This window comes from Pongo pygmaeus, chromosome 23 (genome assembly GCF_028885625.2).
Source record: "Pongo pygmaeus isolate AG05252 chromosome 23, NHGRI_mPonPyg2-v2.0_pri, whole genome shotgun sequence".
In the NCBI taxonomy this organism is placed as follows: Eukaryota; Metazoa; Chordata; class Mammalia; order Primates; family Hominidae; genus Pongo; species Pongo pygmaeus.
Window position 1 is genome coordinate 34,169,266 of NC_085931.1, and position 20,891 is coordinate 34,190,156.

Here is a 20,891-nt window from a genome sequence, read left to right on the forward strand (position 1 = left end):
TTCAAATGAACACAAAGTCCTTATTTTCTCAAAGGAAAAACAAAACAAAACAAAACAGAACAAAAAACCCCCCAGATTTATTTAGCTTAAACATTTCCCCTGATCTAAAGAGAAAGATGTCAAAAGATACCTAGTACATATGCACAAGCACCCACTCCAATGAACTCAGATAACCTGAAAGAAAAAGGGCAAAGTTCTGTTCAACTTAGAAAATTATCTTCGCTTCTGAAAGATGTTTCCACGTCCCATTCCACGTCCTCTTCCTCTTGCGGCCACTGAAAGGGACGAAGAGAAAATATGAGGCCAGGTCAGTGTGGTCAGTGAGTGCTCATAGCACAGAGTAGCCAGGGCCCTAGGACGCCAGTTAGAAGGGTTACCTAGTCCAACACCACCCTGGCCATTGCATTTCCACCCCCTGCCCTTTTTTTTTTTTTTTTTTTTTTTTTTTTTTTTTTTTGAGACGGAGTCCCACTCTGTCACCCAGGCTGGAGTGCAGTGGCATGATCTCGACTCACTGCAATCTCCACCTCCTGGGATCAGGCGATTCTCATGTCTCAGCCTCCTACTTGAGTAGCTGGGACTACAGACGTGAACCACAACGCCCGGCTAATTTCCTGTATTTTTAGTAGAGACAGGGTTTCACCATGTTGGCCAGGCTGGTCTTAAACTCCTGACCTCAGGTGATCCACCCACCTCGGCCTCCCAAAGTGTCAGGATTACAGGCATAAGCCAACACGTCCGGCTGACAGCCATTGCATTTCACAGGGGGGATGGAGACGGAGGGGCAGGGGCTGGGGACTGGCATCAAAGCAGGAGCGCAGCACACTCTTGCCTTCCAGTCCCACACTGCTCTCTACAAGAGGCTGAGAGGTAGCATGCTGAGGGCAAAGAAGATGGTCTGAGAGCTACAGAAAAGACAAATCCCTGGGGCTGGCCTTGGGTGAGCTGAAAAACATTACAGATGCACTGAATTCATTTTTTCAATTCTGAAACAAATATAGTTAAGTGTTAACATGTGTAAGATCTGGGAGAAGGGTTATATTATCTTTTGTATTTTTTTCTGAGAAAATAATTATTTCAGGATGGGTGCAGTGGCTCATGTCTGTAACCCCATGACTTTGCGAGTCCAAGGCAGGCAGATCACTTGAGGTCATAAGTTTGAGACCAGACTGGCCAACATGGCAAAACCCCTTCTCTACTGAACACACAAAAATTAGCTGCACGTGGTGGCATGCGCCTGTAATCCCAGTTACTCGGGAGGCTGAGGCAAGAGAATCACTTGAACCTGGGAGTTGGAGGAGGTCGCAGTGAGCTGAGATCAAGCCATCGCACTGCAGCCTGGGCGATGGAGACTCAGTCTCCAAAAAAAAAAAAAATTATTTCATAGTAGCAAAAAGAAAACACTCTCCATATAAATAGCATGATAAGACTGCTGCTGTTCTCCTCTGTAACCCAGGGGTTCTAGGAGAAGACAGGCTTTGAAGAACAAATAAAATATTCTTTTTTTTGAGATGCAGTCTAGCTCTGTCACCTCAGCTGGAGTGCACTGGCATAATCTCGCCTCACTGCAACCTCCACCTCCTGGGTTCAAGCAATTCTCCTGCCTCAGCCTCCCGAGTAGCTGGGACTACAGGGACCTACCACCACGCCCAGCTAATTTTTGTATTTTTAGTAGAGACGGGGTTTCACTGTGTTGGCCAGGCTGGTCTCGAACTCCTGACCTTGTGATCTGCCCACCTCGGCCTCCCAAAGTGCTGGGATTACAGGCATAAGCCACTGCACCCGGCCCCTCACACTATTACATCTTTAAACTTGAGCTTTCATCCATGGTTCCCAGCTCATAACTCCTATAGTCCTTGTTATAGTCTTTTGTTATAACATTAGGGCACTTTAGGCCTCAGAAGCAGGACTCAGGAGACAGAATCTCTCTCTTGAAACTTCTCCTGCCCTCCTTTTACCTGCCCAAGGCAGGACCCTAATCTGATTGCGGGTCCTAAGACCTCACTCCAGAGAAAGGTCCTGCCCTATACCCTGGAGGAACAAATGCTGCAGAGGCCAAAAAGAATCTGGACAGGCCTTGCGGGGTTTCCCCACCCTGTCTATTAGTGTTAGATCACACCCATTTTGTCTAATGGCATTTCCACATGGTTGTCCATCCTTTAATCATGACTATCCAATGAAGTCTCCATAAAAGGCCCAAGAGGGCAGGGTTAGGGGAGCTTCGGGACAGCTGACCATGTGGAGCCTGACAGGAAGGTGAACAAATGTGCCAGGAGGAAACTCCATGGGGCTAGCAGCTCTTGTGCTTGTGACCCTTCCAGATCTCACCCTATGCATCTCTTCATGTGGCTGTTTATTTGTAGCCTATAAAATATCCTGTTATAAACCAGTAAACTTAAGTATGTGATTCCCGGGTTGTGTAAGCTACTCCAGCAAATTAATCGAACCCAAGGAGGGAGACGTGAGAACCCTGGCTTGAAGCCATTCAGATGTTCTGGAGGCCTGTGCTTATGAATAATAGTGGGGGGTGCAGGGGCAGTCTTGTGGGACTGAGCCCTCAACCAATGGTTTTTCAGGCTATCTCCAGGTAGACAGTGTCAGAACTGAAGTACACCCAGCTGGTGTCTACTGCAGTACTGACTGCTTGCTTGGTCACAGAAGTCTTCTTTGTTGATTGTTGTGTTGTGAGAGCAGAGGAAAAACACAGTTTGACTTTTTTCCTCACACATATATAAAACATGTATAGCAGCTAAAGAAACCAATGAAGAATCCAGTGCCTTCCCTGGCTGCAAACCTTTTTTTTTACCAACACTAAGACAGTTTCCAAGGGCCACAATTACTTTGTTGTCTAATCAACATGACAGAACTTTCATGAACCTAAATATAAAACCAAATTAGGCTAACCAAGAAGCAAGGCCAGACTAGGGGACTGCGAAAAGGACAGTCCCACTTTTGGAATGTACTAAAAGGTGGCTTTATTTCTGAAAACAGAGCTCTACTATCAGATCTCCCTAAGTACATGCTGGTGTCCATCCATAAGACCCAGTCTCGCTAGGAAATGCTGCCCTCACACTCGAGTCAGCTCATCTGCTCCGGGCTGTGTCTGCTCGGCAAACTAGACAAGGGCAAGCGATCCCACACCTCTCGCACAGAACTTCTAGAAAAGATGGGCCTCTCCAGGTGTGGTGGCTCACACTGGTAATCCCAGCATTTCAGGAGGCCGAGGCAGGTGGATCATGTGAGGTCAGGACTTCAAGACCAGCCTGACCAACATGGTGAAATCCCATCTCTACTAAAAATACAAAAATAAATAAATAAAATAAAAATAAAAAAATTAGCTAGGCAGGGCAGTGCGCACTGTAATCTCAGCTACTTGAAAGGCTGAAGCAGAAGAATTGCTTGAACCTGGGAGGCAGAAATTGCAGTGAGCTGAGATCACACCATCGCACTCCAGCCTCGGTGACAAAGCGAGACTCTGTCTCAAAAAAATAAAATAATGGCCTCACAGGATCTCTCCACGCTGCAAGGGGAAGGGGTGGCAGTGGGTGGTGGGTGTGGAGAGAGCAGAGGTCAAACCCTCTCCGTCCCCAGGCAGTAATAGGGCCCCTTTCTACAAGACACAAGACAAACCTATATTTTAAAACCTGTGCATGAAAAGCACCTACCTTGGGCCTTGAGAATAGCAGCTTTTCCTCGGCCAGCCCCTGAGCCTTGGTTTTTATTTTTCATGCTCTTTAACATGGGTGCGTTCTTCAGCATGTCAGGCAAAATCAGAAAGCGGATTTTGCTGCCACGGATGTATACCTGCTCCAGCTGTGCCACTCGGCCATCTCTGTATGTGACTGTGATGTTGGACATCTGGAAGGAAATCACCAGCTAATCAGTTAATGGTCAACAGTACCAGCGGTGGGGAGGGCCTTGACTGGTGGAAGGGGGAAGTCCAGAAAAGCAGACTGACATTGTGACAAAGCTGGTGAATCACACAGCAATCGTCAGTACTAACTGTGTACACCAGGGACTGCACTGAGCACTTTACCTAAACAGTCCTCACAACACCTTCAGCGTGGGTATGAGTGCTCCCCCCCTTTTTTTTGAGATGGAGTTTCGCTCTTGTTGCCCAGGCTGAAGTGCAATGGTGCAATCTTGGCTCACCGCGACCTCTGCCTCCCGGGTTCAAGCAATTCTCCTGCCTCAGCCTCCTGAGTAGCTGGGATTACAGGCATGCACCACCATGCCCAGCTAATTTTGTATTTTTATAGAGGCGTGGTTTCACCAGGTTGGACAGGCTGGTCTCGAACTCCTGACCTCAGGTGATCTGCCCGCTTCAGCCTCCCAAAGTGTTGGGATTACAGGTGTGAGCCACGGCGCCCAGAGTGCTCCCATCTTTACATGTTAAAAAAACCAAAGCAGTTATCCAAGGTCAAACAGCTGGAATGCAGGGAACTCCAGATTCGAACCAGCTGGCCTAGCTTCAGAGCCCTGGCTGTGCTGCATTGCCTGCTGAGCAAAGATGTGAAGAGCTCTCGAAGGTGCTAAACCCTAACGAAAACAGCTTCAAACTGCTGGTCCAAACTGTCTTCCCCTGCACTGCCTGGCACTCAGATTTCAAAGGCACCATGAAGGTCACGAGTATATACCAGATGTGGTTCTGACCCTCCAGAGTGCATACTCTAGAAGGTGAGACAGAACCCTCTAGCTTGGGTGACTAGAGACTGAGAAATGGAGGTGGTACCACAGGGCCTGTAAAAAGGGCCTGAAATTACTGGAGGGTTATGAGGCAAGAGCTTGCACAAGGAAAAGAGCAGGCACTTGGGCAGGAGCCTATAGGATGTGAGGACCAGAGCAGTCGAATAATGACCCTGGACACGGTTGTTACTTCAGATAAAGGAGTCACTCAAGTTTGTCGATAGAGGAAAGATCAATAGGGTTAAAGCAGCACTTAGGAAAGATAAATGTGTCAACAAGGATAGACTGCAGGATGGACAAATGGGGAGCCTGAAGGTGAGACCAGCTTGGCATGGGAGGGTGATACCAATCTGCCAGCATCAACCTCAACAAGCACCACATTTACAGAAAAAGCAGCTTATTGTATGAACCTTCTGAAGAGAGAGAACTATAATTTATTTAGAATGGGTCAGCCCTTATTGTAGAAAGATGTGCTGTCTCTGCAGATTTCTGTCTGGCTAGTTGCCATCTTATACTCATTCATTCTTTTCCTCAAGTGCTAACTGGCCACCCAGCCTCTGCTTGAACACTCAGCAAGAAAAGAGCAACTATGGGCTGGGTGTGGTGGCTCATGTCTGTAATATCAACACTGTGGGAGGTCAAGGTGGGAGGATCACTTGAGCCCAGGAGTTTGAGACCAGCCTGGGCAACACAGTGAGACCTCGTCTCTACAAAAATTAGCTGGGTGTGGTGGCATGTGCCTGTAGTCCAGCTACTCGGGAAGCTGAGGTGAAGGGATCACTTGGTTCTGGGAGGTCGAGGCTGCAGGGAGCTGTGATGGAGCCACTGCACCCCAGCCTGGGCCACAGAGCAAGATCCTCTCAAAAAGAAAACAAACAAAACTATGCTCTGGGGTTGCCCCTGTTGTATATGAGCAGTTTCTAGAGGAATGGTTTCTAGAGCTTCCACCCACTATCCCTGTTCTACCTTCAGGGGCAACAGGGCTCCAGTTTCCCATAAACCTACTGCTCCAGGCTCCTCACTCCCAGCCTGTTAAATTTTCATCCAGTTCCCAAGTCCTTACCAATCCTTTTCTTCCCCTGAAGAATACCATAACCTCTAGTGCCACAAATGAACGCCAGGTTTATGGTCAGACTACCCAAGACAGAAACTGGATACAACTCAGGCTCACCTGAATCTGACTGACAATTAAAATGTTTTGGGGCCAGGCGCGGTGGCTCATGCCTGTAATCCCAGCACTTTGGGAGGCCGAGGTGGGTGGATCACCTGAGACCAGTCTGGCAAACACGGTGAAACCCTGGCTCTACTAAAAATACAAAAATTAGCCGGGTGTGGTGGCAGTAGCCCCACCTACTCGGGAGGCTGAGCCCCACCTGTAGCCCCACCTACTCGGGAGGCTGAGGCAGGAGAATCACTTGAACCTGGGAGGTAGAGGTTGCAGTGAGCCGAAATCACGCCACTGTATTCCAGCCTGGGCAACACAGCAAGACACCGTCTCAAAAAACAAAAAACAAACCAAACAAACAAAAAATGTGTTTTGGGGACTGTGCCACACTCATGACTCTGTAGAAGACACAAAATAGGCCTAAAGACCTATAGGTGAGATCCAGCTCTGCCATTTGTCAGAAGTGTAACCTCAGGTATATCTCCAGGCTTCTCTGAGCCTCCGTTCCCTCAACTACAAAGTTGAGTTTTGAAAACACAAGAAAACAAAGCCAACAGTTACTGAGCACTTATTAGACATCAAGTGCTGGCCCAGGTGATTTCCCCACGGCAGCTGTTACCCCACAAAATCCTATAAGGTAAAGAGATGAAGTGACATAGCCATTCAGATGCAGATCTGTCCCTAGAAACCCATGCCCTTTCCCTCTATTCTCCTGCTTGAGGTCACACCACGCTTACATGGCCTGGCTGGAGTTTGAACCCAGTTCTGTCTAACTCACACTCTTAACCACTGCATCTGATCACATTTCCTGAAACTGTTAAAAAGCAAATCAGGCCAGGCACAGTGGTTTATGTCTGTAATCCCAGCACTTTGGGAGGCCACGGTGGGAGGACTGCTTGAGGTCAAGAGTTTGAGACCAGCCTGGGAAATGTAACAAGATCCTATCTCTACAAAAATTTTTAACAATTAGCCAGGTGTGGTGGTGCATGCCTGTGGTCCCAGCTACTTGGGAGGCTGAGGTGGGAGGATGGCTGGAGCCCAGGAGTTCAAGGCTGCAGTAAGCTGTGATTACGACACTACATTCCAGCCTGGACAACAGAGTAAGACCCTGTCCAAAAAAAAAAAAAAAAAAAAAGTGAACAAGGCAAAGTATGTCTAAATGCTGTCTCTATTGCCTAATACATAATAGAGACTCAGTACCTGCTAAATCTGATTGACAGCTAAAATGTGTTTTGGGAGCTGTGCCACTGCTAAGCCACACTCTCTCCAGCACATAGGGGCACATCTCACTCCTTTCCTGACAGAAGCTGTTGCATAAGTCCAACAAGACTTAATCTAGGCATTTCCATAAATGAACTATGTCCTGGCTGAAGCAGGAGAGTCCAGTGTCATCTGACTCCTATTTTAACCCTAACAACCAGGCTCACTACTGCTCTCGCTTTCCCTGCAGCACTGGCTGAGAACAGCTTGCTGTGGACAAAACCCCACAGTCTCACTGCACACACGCCTGCTAGAGCTTGCTAATAAGCCTGACCTGTGTTTGTATCACAAGCCCAAGGCAGCAACTTTTGAGTGAACCAGATCTTAATCAACTCCAGGCAGGAACACCCAGTTTAATCAACTTTCCTCAACAGCCACAATGAAACACATATGGTATAAGCCAGGTACCCAACTGAAACGACATCCTGAGTGGGAGAGAGAGAACCTTTGTAGCACGAAGTGGTGGGACTTTCTTAGATACCTGGGGCCAAGATGGAGAAAGCTAGCTCCAGGACTGTGAAGGTGTGTTGGGGTGTCTCAGGCCTGTCAATACACCAGAAATGCATTCTTTAGGACCTTCTTTAGGACAATTGCACACACACACAAAGGCAGAGGCACTTGGTTGCCACTGCTATAATAGGAATACTAACTGAGGCCATCTACCTATCTTTGTTCTTAGGAAATACAAAAGTATTATGGGGTAGAGGAGCATGATGAATGCAATCCACTCACAAACAGTACAGGAAAAAAAAGTATATGATAAGTTTAAAAAACTGGTTTTCCTTCAACCTAGAGGGCTAGGTGTCTAAAGAAATTCAATTACATTGAATTCAGAGATTTCAAAAACTTTCCTAGCAATAGTTATGGGCAATTTTCTGACCCAATCATGTGAGAGCTTCTTTTGGGTTCTCATTTTTATACAGTGACAAGACCATATTCCATACAGAGACCATTTTTCCAAAGATGGCTATTATATGCCACAGCCAACAAAACAGATTTCAAACAGTCCCATCAGTGATTGGGTGGTCATGTCAAAGCCCCAAAAGCACAATGTCTGCTTGTGCAGAGCTCTACACCACATTCTCCCACCAAAACTTCTAAGAATTAAGTCACTTTGAATGTAGTGAAATGGGTTTGACCATTACTCTCTGTATTTGCTTGTATCATTTATAATTTGGGTCCATTTTTATAAAACTGGGGACATATTTTGGAGTTTTGTTATTTTTCTCACTTATGCCAACAGCATTTTGACAGACATGCCATATCCTGCAGCTGATGCCCTATCCTGCAGCACTGGCCACCAGTGCTTGGCTTGCAGCTGTGGGAACGAGAAGGAGAACAAAAGCTCCCTGCCTTCGCAGCTTAATCTCAGATGCACACCCTCTGACCCGATAAGCACCATTTCAGGGACCTCATCCTGAGTTTCACATATACATATTTCCTCTTCTTCCTTTAAAAAAAAAAAAAAAAAAATATATATATATATATATGTATACATGAGACAGGGTCTCACTATGTTGCCCAGGCTGGTCCCGAACTCTTGGGCTCAAGTGATCCTCCTGGCCCAGCCTCCCAAAGTGCTGGGATTACAGGCATGAGCCAATGTGCCTGGCCATATTTTGCATTTTCAAATGTCAAAAACAGTGCTAAGATAACAGGATACTTTAAAACTACTTGAGGGACCATAAAAGACAGGGTATTTTGTATGGGGATGTTGTCAAGGATATCATCTAATAGTATCTCCTGTATCTGAGTGCCACGGAAATCCACACAATTGCTATTTTAACTTAAGAACACTATGCATTTTGGAACTGATGATCTTCCCTGCTTAACCTTACACTGGAATATATCTTTATTCAATGTACAGAGATTCAGGTTTACATTTCTGGATACTGACTGCTTGGCTTCATTTTACATTCTACCCCAGCTTACCTGCACCATGATCTATGTATCTACTTTTATCCTGCCATAGGATTTTTTTAATTTTAGAGATAGGGTTTTGCTCTGTCATCCAGGCTGGAGTGCAGTGGTGCGACCAGAGCTTAATGCAGCCTGAACTGCTGGGTGGGCTCAAGTGATCCTTTTTGCCTTAGCCTATGGAGTAGCTGGGACTACAGGCATAAGCCATCACATCCAGATAATATATTTTTTATTTTATTTTTTATTTTTGGAAATGGAGTCTCGCTCTGTCGTCCAGGCTGGAGTGCAGTGGCGCGATCTCGGCTCACTGCAAGCTCTGCCTCCTGGGTTCACGCCATTCTCCTGCCTCAGCCTCCCGAGTAGCTGGGACTACAGGCACCCGCCACCACGCCCAGCTAATTTTTTTGTATTTTTTTAGTAGAGACGGGGTTTCACTGTGTTAGCCAGGTTGGTCTCAATCTCCTGACCTCGTGATCTGCCCACCTCGGCCTCCCAAAGTGCTGGGATTACAGGCGTGAGCCACAGTGCCCGGCCCCATATCCAGATAATTTTTAAACCATTTTTGCTTTTTGGAAGAGACAGGGTCTAACTATTTCTGAAAGAGGATAGAATAAAAAGTAAATACTAAAACCCCAAAACAGGGCAGGTGTGGCTCAGGCCTGTAATTCCAATACTTTGGGAGGCCAAGGTGGGAGGATCGCTTAAGTCCAGGAGTGCAAGACTAGCCTGGGCAACAGAGTGAGATCCTCTATTTATCTTTTCCAAATCATTGTGGTGTGCTTTTGTGTATGTGTGAGACTAGGTCTCACTCCATCACCCAGGCTGGAGTGCAGTGGCACTCCACAGCTCACTGCAGCCTTGACTTCCTGGGCTCAAGTAATCCTCCCACCTCAGCCTCCACCTGAATGGCTGGGACTACAGGCATGTGCCACCACATCCGTTTATTTTATTTTATTTTTTTTAGAGACAAAGTCTTGTCATGTTGCCCAGGTTGGTCTTGAACTCCTGGGCTCAAGTGATCCTCCTGCCTCAGCCTCTCAAAGTGTTGGGATTATAGAAGTAGCCACCACATTTTGTCCCACCCCACTTTTATAACAGGAAATGTTATTGAACAAGCAAGGAAAAGTGCTAAGAGAATGTTCTCATTCCCAAAAGGCAGAATGATTGGATCTGGGAAGGACAGGCAAGCCTCACAGCCTGAGATGTGCCGAACAAACTAAACTGTGCTCAGAGTTCACCCACCACCAGCTTTAGCTACGCCACAGTCTGCTGGCTCTTATTCAATGTGCCTAGGTTTTGGTAGACCAAGTGAGGCCTCTACATCCTGTTACAGGCTAAATTGTATCCCTCAAAAAAATTCATTGTTGAAGTCCTAATACCCAGCACCTCAGAATGTGATCATATTTTCAGAATGTGATCATATTTAGAGACAAAAAATCTTTACAGGCCAGATGTGGTGGCTCATGCCTGTAATTCCAGGAGTTTGAGAGACCGAGGTAGCAGGATCACTTGTGGCCAAGAGTTTGAAACTGGCCTGAAAAACATATCAAGACTCCATCTCTACAAAAAAATTTAAAAATTAGCCAGGTATGGTGGGGCACACTGGTAGTCCTGGATACTTAGAAGACTGAGGTGAAAAGATCTCTTGAGCCCAGAAGTCCAAGGCTGCCATGAGCTATGATCAAACCACTGCACCCCAGCCTGGTCAACAGAGCAAGGCTTAATCTCAAAAAAAAAAAAAAAAAAAAAAAAAAAGGAAAAGAAAAAAAAAAGGCTGGGTGCAGTGGCTCACGCCTGTAATCCTAGCACTTTGGGAGGCCAAGGTGGGCAGATTGCCTGAGCTCAGGAGTTAGAGACCAGCCTGGGCAACATGATGAGCCTCCATCTCTATTAAAAATACAAAAAATATTAAAATTAGTGGGGTATGGCGGCCCATGCCTGTAATCCCAGCTACTCAGGAGGCTGAGGCAAGAGAGTTGCTTAAACCCAGGAAGACAGAAGTTGCAGTGAGCTGAGATCGTGCCACTGTACTCCAGCCTGGACGACAGAGCAAGATTCTGTCTCCAAAAAAAAAAAAAAAAAAAAAGGGGGGCCCAGGCACAGTGGCTCACACCCGTAATCCCAGCACTTGGGAGGCTGAGGCAAACTCAGGAGTTCGAGACCAGCCTCGGCAACATGGGGAAACCCTATCTCTACTAAGATCATGCCACTGCACTCCAGCCCGGGCGACAGAGTGAGACTCAAAAAAAAAAAAAAAAAAAAAAAAAAAAGCAAGCAAGCTGGGCATGGTGGCTCACATCTGTAATCCCAGCACTTTGAGAGGCCGAGGCGAGCAGATCACAAGGTCAGGAGTTCGAGACCAGCCTGGCCAATATGGTGAAACCTGTCTCTACTAAAAATATAAAAATACAAAAATTAGCTGGGCATGGTGGCAGGTGCCTGTAGTCCCAGCCACTCAGGAGGCTTGAACCTGGAAGGCAGAGGTTGCAGTGAGCCAAGATCGCGCCACTGCACTCCAGCCTGGGTGACAGAGCAAGACTCCAGCCTGGGTGACAGAGCAAGGCTCCATCTCAGAAAAAAAAAAAAAAAAAAAAAAAACACCTTTATAAACCTAATTATGTGAAGATGAAGTCATTAGAGTGGACCCTAATCCTACATGCATGGCATCCTTATAAGAAGAGATCTGGACAGAAACACTACAGACGGAAGACCAAGTGAAGACACAGGAAGAGAGCCATCTATAAGCGAGGACAGAGGCCTGAAACAGATCCTTCCTTCACATCCCTCAGAAGAAACCAGCCTTGCCAACACCTTGATCTCAGACTTCCAACCTTCAGAACTATGAGAAAATAAATTTGTGTTGTCTAAGCTGCCCAGTCTGTGAAACTTTGTTATGGTAGCACTAGCATACAAATACAAGCAGGGAGGCAGGTGGCTGCCCCCCACCATTGGTCAGGCATGTGACATCCATCTACTCATTTCCTCTGCACTATGGTTCCTTCTGAGGCCAAGGTGCTATTTTTGTCCCTGATTTAGAGGAGGGACCAGAGGATGAAGGAGGTCCAAAGCTAAGCTCACCCCAACTCACCCTAGGTGGCAGGTTACAAGCTGATTCCAGGTCTGTCGGACACCAAGGTCTGTACACTTTGTGTCATGTTGACTGCATCTCTGAATGGCTACCAAGGTTATCTGGTTACACACCTTCGCATTACGGATGGGATGACAAAGGCCCTGGAAACCCAGCAAGTTGTCCAAATACATACAGCTAGTTGAACAAACCCATTAAGATTCACTAACCCAAGTCTTGCATTCTTCTCACCAAATTGAAGTACCTTAAAGTGGATGAGCATGCCTTAAGCCAGAGGACTGGATATATGAAAGAGAGATGATAAACTTATCTACCCTCAATAGATAAACTGATCTATTGACAGTAATGCAATAAACCCGAGTCACCAGAGGTCTACTTCTCTGCATTCAGGGAACTGACAAAGCTTGTCAACCTCGCAGGAAGACGCAGACGCTCAAAGCTACAGAAAAATCACAAATAAATGAACGCTGCAAACCAATGGATGGTCAGGATGCCTGACCGCAGTGTAAGGTGCTTTACCTCTCTGACCTTCTCATCTGGAAAAAAGCAATAGGTATCATACGTTGAACACTTACAGTATGTGAGGCACTGAGCAGCTATTGCACACATATAGCTCATCTGATCTTTGTAAAAGTCCTGGGGGTGTGGATATTACCCCTGTGGCAGTCTTAAGGGTGTGCTGCTCAGATCTCCCTTCAAAAGAGAACAGGATATGAGGAGTGCAGGCAGCCGACAATCTCCATCTTTGCAGTCCACCATGGCATTCAACTTGAGGCTACTCTCTCCCCATGTTGCCAGCCAATGGCCTGAACACAGCGGGGATGCTAGTCCGCCCATTTCTGCCCCATGCTAGACTCTTCTAACAAGCAATCGCTGCCTTGCTGAGATTTCCTCAAAACTACGCTGTAGTCTAAGGCTCCTCCTGCTCAATCCTCCTTCCTTTCCCCTCTCATTTCACCAGTCAGACCAGCATCACAAACTGAAAATTTCCCTGCCTACTACTGTTTCCTTGCTCTTTTATCCCTTATTGTCATTTCCCCCAATAAATACCTTGCAAAATTCTGTCTTGGCATCTACATCAAAGAACCCAAAATAATACCAGCCCATTTTACAGATGAGAAAACTGAGTGGTTAATACATCTAAGGTCATATAATTAGGATACAAACCCACATCTCTCTCTGACTCCCAAGTCCAAGTTCTTAACCAGTGGTTTAAAGAACAAAGTAAGTGTGAAGATACAACGAAAAACAATGTTATAAAAATTCAGATGACTATGCAAAAGGCAAAGTTGTGCCATGAGAAGGACACCATATCAGGAAACTACTCCATTATTTATCATCAGAGTGATGAGCCCTTTAATCTCATTCTCCCTATTTTATGGATGACAAGACTATCACCAAACCTGCTTACCTCACAAGGTAGTTGCAATAATCAAATGAGACTCCTCCTCCAAGAGAAAAGGGAAACAAACACAGTATGTAAGAAGATTCTGCTAATCGCAAAGCAAGTGGAGGCAAATGGATAATGGCCCTGAATCTGAAGGATTCTGCTGAAGGAAGTAGCACTTCTCCCAAACAGACCCCCAAATTTGGGGATGGAAAAAACAAAAATGACAAAGTAAAATATTCCAAACCTCCAAATGGCTTTTCTGTCTCAAGACTAAGTGTCTCGTTCATGCCCACATCCAAAGAGCCTATAACAGCACCTGACTGGTATGCATTAGGCACTTAGGAAATCACTGATGAATGAGAACAATTTCCAGAGACCCTCAACCCACACTTTTCTGTCCTTCAAGACACAGGGCCATTCCTCCCACACAGCCTCACATGCAAAGCAGAATACCTGGCAGTTCATGTTGTCCTCTGCTTCAATGAGCTTCCCCCGATATACCTCACCGGTGTTCGTCTCACATGTCACAATGTGGCCCTCGGCCTCATGCAGTACTTTAATCGGCACACCAATAGACATCTTGGCAGGAAGAGAGTTCTACAGTAAGAGAGACAACAGTCAGTTAATATTTCAGAGTCTGAGAAGGCATGCGGCACACATCATGCTTCCTCCAAGGCCTGGCACTCCATAAAACTTAGCAAAAACGCCAAAGCTGTATTTTCTACCAAGGAAAAAAAAAACTGGCTTGGAGGAAACTATCTGGCAAATATGTGCAAGATGTGGGGTGAGGAGGAATGGTGGGGGTGGACAGAAGTAAAACTAGGAATGAAAAGAGAGCATCTCCCATGGACCATGTGTCCCCGCTACCCTATGTCCCTTAATCTTCAGCTAAAGGACCATTAGCCAATACTGTGTGTGTCAGGGGAGGGGGATTGGAATGTTAATTTGTTGCACTGTTATTTGTTAACCCTTAATTGTAGATGATTACATTTTGAGAATAACACAGGCCTGAGCTGTCCAATACAGTAGCTCATGTCCACACGTAGCTATTTAAATTAAACTTAACTAAAACACAATAGAATTAAAATAAAAAAACCCAGTCCCTCAATCCCAGTGGCCATATTCCAAGTCCTCAACGGCCACATGTAGCTAGTGGCTACTCTATGGAAGGTGCAGATACAGACCAAAGGACCATGCACATCTAGGAGAGCAGGCTGTACTTTTAATTCAGCCCTTTAACCCTTCACTTATTTTACTATCAAGGATATTGAGAAAATACCAAAGTGACAACGTGCTATATGCATGAAATGCTTGTCATGGAGGAAAATCAGGGAAAGCACCTGACTTGACCTAATCAAAAGCATCAAGCAGTGAACTTTTTATTGAGATGAGCAACGACTCAAAGTTGGAACGTAAGTGCACCTAAGACAGGAGTACATGAGGTTGAAAGGACAGGCTCCTTTGGTGAGGGTCCCTGGCTTTCAGCCTTAGAAGTCTAGATTTTATACTGAAGGTAGTGGAGAACCACTGCAGAATTATACGTAAAGAATGACGCAATGAAAAGATAGCAGCATTTATTTACAAAATGGATAGAACGTAAGGTTTAGAAGCAGAGAAACTTGTTAAAACTTCTGCAACAGTTAAAACTGCTGCAACAGTGTGGAAAGCATGAGGGGACCACGGCCTGAAAGGGGACTGGGGCAGAGATGCAAAGAACTTTTTAAAAAATGACGGGCTGGGCGCAGTGGCTCACGCCTGTAATCTAAGCACTTTGGAAGGCCGAGGCCGGTGGAACCCTTGAGCCCAGGAGTTCGAGACCAGCCAGGGCAACATGGTGAAACCCCGTCTCTATTTAAAAAAAAAAAAAAAAAAAACCTCATAGGATTTGGGGGAAGGAGATAGTCAATCAGAAATGACTTCGAGATTACTGCCTGGAAGCTTTGAAAAACACTCACCTGGAGAGATACAGAATGTGAGAAGCATGCACGTTGAGAGGAAAGCTAATGAACTTACTTCCAGGAGCTAGTGAGGCGACGCTGTTTGGGTGGCCCAAGCTTCCCGCTTTCTTCCCTCCCCGAGCCCCGCACAGTTCCATGCAGCGAGTCTTTCTCCAGCCCCTGGCCCCTCACAGGCGCTTCGACCTCCCTTCGCCCGTCCCCAGCCTCACCGGCTCTGGCCTACTTCTCCTTCTCTTCGATGCGCTGCGAAAGATGCTACGGCGAAGGCGTGAGTCAAGCGAATGGCGGGCCTAGCTCCCAGAATTCCACTCGTTCCCAAAATGCTGCGCGCAGGTCCCGCCTCCTTCCTTTCCCCAGTGTTGAGCGCGGTCTCGCCTCCGCTTCCTCCTCATTCCGCCTGCCGGCTGGGAAACTAGGGCACCAGTACGATAGTTCCGGCACCCGAAAAGAGGGCTGATGACTGGGCCCGGGGGCCGCCGCAACGACCCTTGGGGCCGGCAAAGAGCCAGAGAGGGTGCTCACACTTCCAAGCACCCCACACCAAGGACAGGCTGGACGGCAAGGCGGAGACCCGAGGCTTGGGCCCTCAGACCGGGGACAGCAGGAGGTTGGGCCAAGGGCCAGGACTTCCCCTCACAATTTAATTTGTTGATCCCGGCACCGCCAGGTAAGGGGGGCCCTGAGTGAGGCTAGGTATCTGGTACGGATAAAGTTAGGTATAGAGTAGAACGGCTGCCGGCTGAGGGTCATCCCTAAAGACAGTTGGAGGAGAGTTGCTTGGAGCCTCGGGGATGCACTGGGCGGGACCAGGGCTTACACCTAAGACTGGCAAAGGAGTGGGACTCGGCAGAGGCAGGGCTTGCTGAAGGGACAAGCCTCTGCTCAGGAAATGCGCGGGCTTTGGGGCGGGGCTCAAGGAAAGGGGCGGGGATTCCGGGGCCCGCGTCCTGGTGGGCTGCGCGTCTGCGCGAGGATTGGGCGAGAGGGCGGGGCCACTCGACGCTGAGGCGGCGAATGGCCGGAGCGGACTTAAATCAGGAGGCTGGGGACCTCTAGGATCAAAGTTTGGGGCGGGGCTTAGGGAAGGGGCGGGGCCTCCAGATTCGAGACCTGGAAGGGCTGGGGCGGAGCTTGGGGCGGCCCAGCCGCCGCCTCCCGTTCTCCTCTCTGCAGCGGCGGCGCTGGCGGAGAAGGAACTCGACACGCACCGACCGCCCTCCCGCCCCAGCCGAAGCGGAAGCTGTAGCCCGCTCTGGGCCGGGGCCATGGGCGCCCCGCGCCGCCCGGGTCATGAGGACGGAGGCGGAGGCAGCGGGGCCGCCGCTCGAGCCCGGTCAGTGCCTCTCTGTGGGCCCAGTCTTCACCCTAGGAACGAAGGGGACCCCGCCCTAGCGCGGGGCAGGTTCCAGTCGCGCGACCTTGGGCCGACTCCCGCCTCGCCCCCACATCCGCCTGGTTCCAGTCAGTGGGGGTTTCCTGACGCTTGCAGGATTGCGACCCTTGTCAGCATGGTGGGAGGGTCCGGGTAGCAGGGGCGCCACCTTCCCCAGAAGCCAAAAGTCCTGCTGGAGCCGCCTTGGGAGCTCCCGTGCCTTGGGAAACCATGGAGGACTGAGGCTGGGAAGGGCAGGAAACTGGCCGAGAGCACCGAGCAATGGAAGGGCCAGTGCCCTGGCCTCCCAGACTCGGCGTTTTGTTTTGCTCTTGTTCTTCACCCTCTGGTTCTCTCTGCCACGCGGTAGCCTGAGCCCCTTTGGGGTGGAGACCCGGACTGGTATTCAATGTCTTCGCCGTTAGTTTGCTTGCCCAAGACGTAGGGGAGGGGGAAGACGTGATTCCTGTCCTGCTGAAGGCGCGGGGTTAATGACAAACGGAGTGCTAGCTAGTAAACTCTGAAGTGAAGTGCCAACTGTGGAAGAGGTCAACAGCCTGTGGGACCCTGACCTTCAGGTGTCACTCCCAGGGAGTGTTCCGTTTTGTGTTTGCTGTGTGGAGTTGGTGGGGGATTTACATCCCTCCTCCTCCAGTTGTCTAGCCCTGTGGTCTGAGACAAGATACTTGCCATTCCTGAGCCTCAGAGGAGGAATGGCTTACATTCACAGGGAGTGTTCATAAGGCAGGCGCGCGCTGCGCGCAGTTGTTTACATGCAGTGCCTCATTAATCCTCATAACGAACCAGTGAAGTAGGTGCCCACTGTGATTTGCACTTTTGCAGCTGAGCAGACTGAGTCTGAGATGGGTTAAGTATTAAAGGCTAGTGCACTGCTTGCCTTCCTTAGTGACAACCACTAACTGAGGTCAGGCCAGGGCCTTCCAGGCAGCCCTTTGGCTCCAGGCAGCAACATCTGGCTGTGGCTTTGTGTTCAGAAAGCTAAAGCTGTTATGGGGACAGATGCCAAGGCCTCGCCTAACCTTATCACCCCCAACATGAGCATCTCTAGGTCCGATCCGCCCTTGCCGAGACTGGAGATGGCCCTGTGGGGCCTGCCAGGCCTCAGAATCAAGGAGTTCTAGAGCGCAGGGCAAGAGGAGGAGGGGCAGCTGAGTCTCTGAGAGAGAGCTGCTGTCTTGTGCCACATTTTACAGCTGGACACGGAAAGGCATGGACAGTCATAGCCTGGCAGAAGATAGCCCAGCTAGTCAGTGTCACAGCCCAAGCCACAGAGTAAGGAGGGAGCCTCACACAGAGGGCTGTAGTCTGGAAGCCTGGGGGAGGAGGGGTGCAGAGCAGTGAAGTGACAAGTAGGCCTGGGCATCTCAAGGTATGAGGTCTTTTTGGAAAACGCCTTCCATTCCCCAAGCATATCTAAGTGCCTACTCTGGGCTGAGGGTTGGAAGGAGGCAAATGCAACCTCATCCCCATCTGCCACTGAAGAATTCTTATTCTGTGCAATAGGGCAAAGCAGATGCCTCTTTAAGGACTCCATATTGAGGGGCCCTGAGAGTAAGAGGGATTAGAGCATGGAGACAACATTAACATTTCAGACTAAGGCTCATCAGCTATCATTAGTGATAGCGTAGTTTATGTGTGGCCCAAGACAATTCTTCCAGTGTGGCCCAGGGAAGCCAAAAGATTGGACACTCCTAGACTAAGGGATGTGCAAGAGCAAAAGCTGGGGAGGAAACAGTATGAGTAGAGAAAAACAAAAAGGCAGTGTGTGGCTGCTGTGAGGGGTTCTTGAACAGGCAGGCATTCACCGTGACAGCACAACATCCTGCATAGAGCTCTCCCACTGCTCAGCTCTTTATGAGTCCCTAGGGGTCAGGGCTTGGGTGGGTCTTTAGTTACCTTTGTGTCCCCAGAGCCTAGCAAACAGTGAGGGCTTAGTAAGTTCATTTCTTCTGGCCTGGCACAGTAGCTCACCCCTGTAATCCCAGCACTTTGGGAGGCCAAGGCAGGAGGATTGCTTGAGCCCAGGAGTTTGAGACCAACCTGGGCAGCATAATGGGACCCCATCTCTACAAAAAAAAAATTTTTTTAATTATCTGGGTGTGGTAGCATGTGCCCATAGTTCCAGCTACTTGGGAGGCTAAGGTCAGAGGATCCCTTGAGCCTGGGAGTTCAGGGCTGCAGTGAGCTCTGGTTACACCACTGCACTCCAGCCTGGGCGACACAGTGAGACCCTGTTTCAGAAGAAAACAAAAAGTTCTTTTTTTTTCTTTTCTTTTTTTTTTTTTTTTTTGAGCCTGTCGCCCAGGCTGGAGTGCAGTGGTGTAATCTTGGCTCACTGCAACCTCTGCCTCCCAGGTTCAAGCGATTCTCCTGCCTCAGCCTCCCGAGTAGCTGGGATAAGAGGCTCTGGCTCCTGCCCGGCTAATGTTTGTATTTTTAGTAGAGACAGGGTTTCACCATGTTGGCCAGGCTGGTCTCAAACTTCTGACCTCAAGTGATCCGCCTGCCTTGGCCTCCCAAAGTGCTTGGATTACAGGCGTGAGCCACTGTGCCTGGTCTAAAAAAGTTTATTTCTTCCAGCAAATATTTATTGAGTTACTACTAAACATTCAACACCAGCAACTGAGAATAACAGTGAACAAGATCAGCAAGTTTCCTGCTGTCTCAGTTCATTTGTGCTTCTGTAACAAAATACCTGGGACTGGGTAATTTAGAAACAATAGAAATTTAATTTCTTTTTTTCTTTTTTGGAGATGGAGGTCTCACTATTTTGCTCCAACTGGTCTCAAACTCCTTGGCTCCTCTTGCCTTGGCCTCGTGAGTAGTTGGGATTACAGGTGTGTGCCACTGTGCCCAGCTCTAGAAATTTAATTCTTCACAGTTCTGGAGACTCCGAGGTCCAAGATCAAGGCGCTGGCAGGTTCTGTGTCTGGTAAAGGCCTGTTCCTTGTAGATGGTGCCACCTACGTGTCCTCACATGGTGGAAGGAACAGAAAGGGCATGAACACTGCTTTTACATGACAGAAGAACAGAAGGGCAAAAAAATGACCTATGCTAGTTTCCTCCAGCCCTTTTATAAGGCAGTAGTTCACTGATGAGGGCAGAGCCCTCCTGAATTCACAAAAGGCCACATTTCTTATTTATTTATATTTTTGTTGTGGATATCTTCTGCACCCATCTCTTCATACCACCACAATGGAGATTAAGTTTGAACATAAATTTTGGAGAGGATACCATAGCACCTGCCTTCAGGAAGCTTGCCGTCTAGAGAGTGGCTTGATGCTATTGTTACTTTTGCCAAGCACTGTGAAGGAAACGAATAGGATGCTGTGAAGGAGAGTCCCCTCGTTTCTCAAAGGCTTAGTCAGAAAAACCTCTAAGAAGAGATTTTGAGCTGGGACCTGAATGACTAGAAGGGACACAACCTTGAGAACAGCAGCCGGGAGAGAATTTCAGACAGAGGGATCCTCACGTGCAGACGCCTTGGGGTAGAATGAAGCCTTGATGAGTTCACAGGTTAACTAGACCACAGGTGAGGGCGGCCAAGATGAGGCTGGCGGGCCAGGTTAGGCAGGGCCCCGGTAAGGGGTGAGACCCCTTTTTCCAAGAGCAGTGGGAAACTGAATGGGAATCCCTACGGCTGCTGTATGTAGAGGTGGGAGAGGTGCTGGGAGTAGAATCTGGGGCAGGGACAGGCAGGGGTCAGTGCCACTGAATCCTTGGCAGTGATATCAGGGGAACATGTGAGCGCCTTGAGTGAACGGCCTGGGTATCTTTTGGAGGCATCTGGGTTAAGAGGAAGGAAGAGAATGAGGCCTCAGTCCAGCCTGGGCTTAGCATACCAGGCCCCAGCTGGGGGCAGGTTCACATTATTAGCATCTGCAAAGGGCTTTATAGACGTTCTTGTCCTTAGGGTTCACATCACCCTGCAGGCTGGCGTCTGGTAGTACATTTCACAGAGGAAGAAGCAGGCACAAAGAGGCCAGGCAACTCAGCTAGCAGGTGGCCTGCTTTGCTCATGCCATTGTGCC

General features: G+C 48.3%; 2 protein-coding genes across 6 annotated transcripts in view; one reads left to right on the forward strand and one right to left on the reverse strand.

Moving 5' to 3' along the window:
- On the reverse strand, positions 1–15,837 carry SNRPD3 (small nuclear ribonucleoprotein D3 polypeptide). Of its 2 annotated transcripts, none has more exons than XM_054469302.2 (4): positions 15,677–15,837; positions 13,963–14,106; positions 3,666–3,858; positions 1–275 (listed from the first exon to the last, which is right to left on the reverse strand). In XM_054469302.2, the coding sequence occupies exons 2-4, from the start codon at positions 14,086–14,088 to the stop codon at positions 214–216; spliced, it is 381 nt and encodes a 126-aa protein (XP_054325277.1). In that variant the 5' UTR covers positions 14,089–14,106; positions 15,677–15,837; the 3' UTR covers positions 1–213. The 2 variants fall into 2 exon arrangements, with proteins under 2 accessions (XP_054325277.1, XP_054325276.1); XM_054469301.2 differs by having other exon boundaries at positions 15,523–15,813.
- GUCD1 (guanylyl cyclase domain containing 1) overlaps positions 15,806–20,891 on the forward strand; it is a 15,346-nt gene continuing 10,260 nt past the window's right edge. Inside the window, exon 1 of one of the 4 annotated variants that reach the window (XM_054469298.2) lies at positions 15,806–16,134. In XM_054469298.2, coding sequence (XP_054325273.1) covers positions 15,924–16,134 — 211 coding nt within the window. In that variant the 5' untranslated portion in view covers positions 15,806–15,923. Of the gene's footprint in view, positions 16,135–16,310; positions 16,801–20,891 lie in introns of those variants that run through there. The other 3 variants (XM_054469297.2, XM_054469300.2, XM_054469299.2) reach the window with 3 other exon arrangements.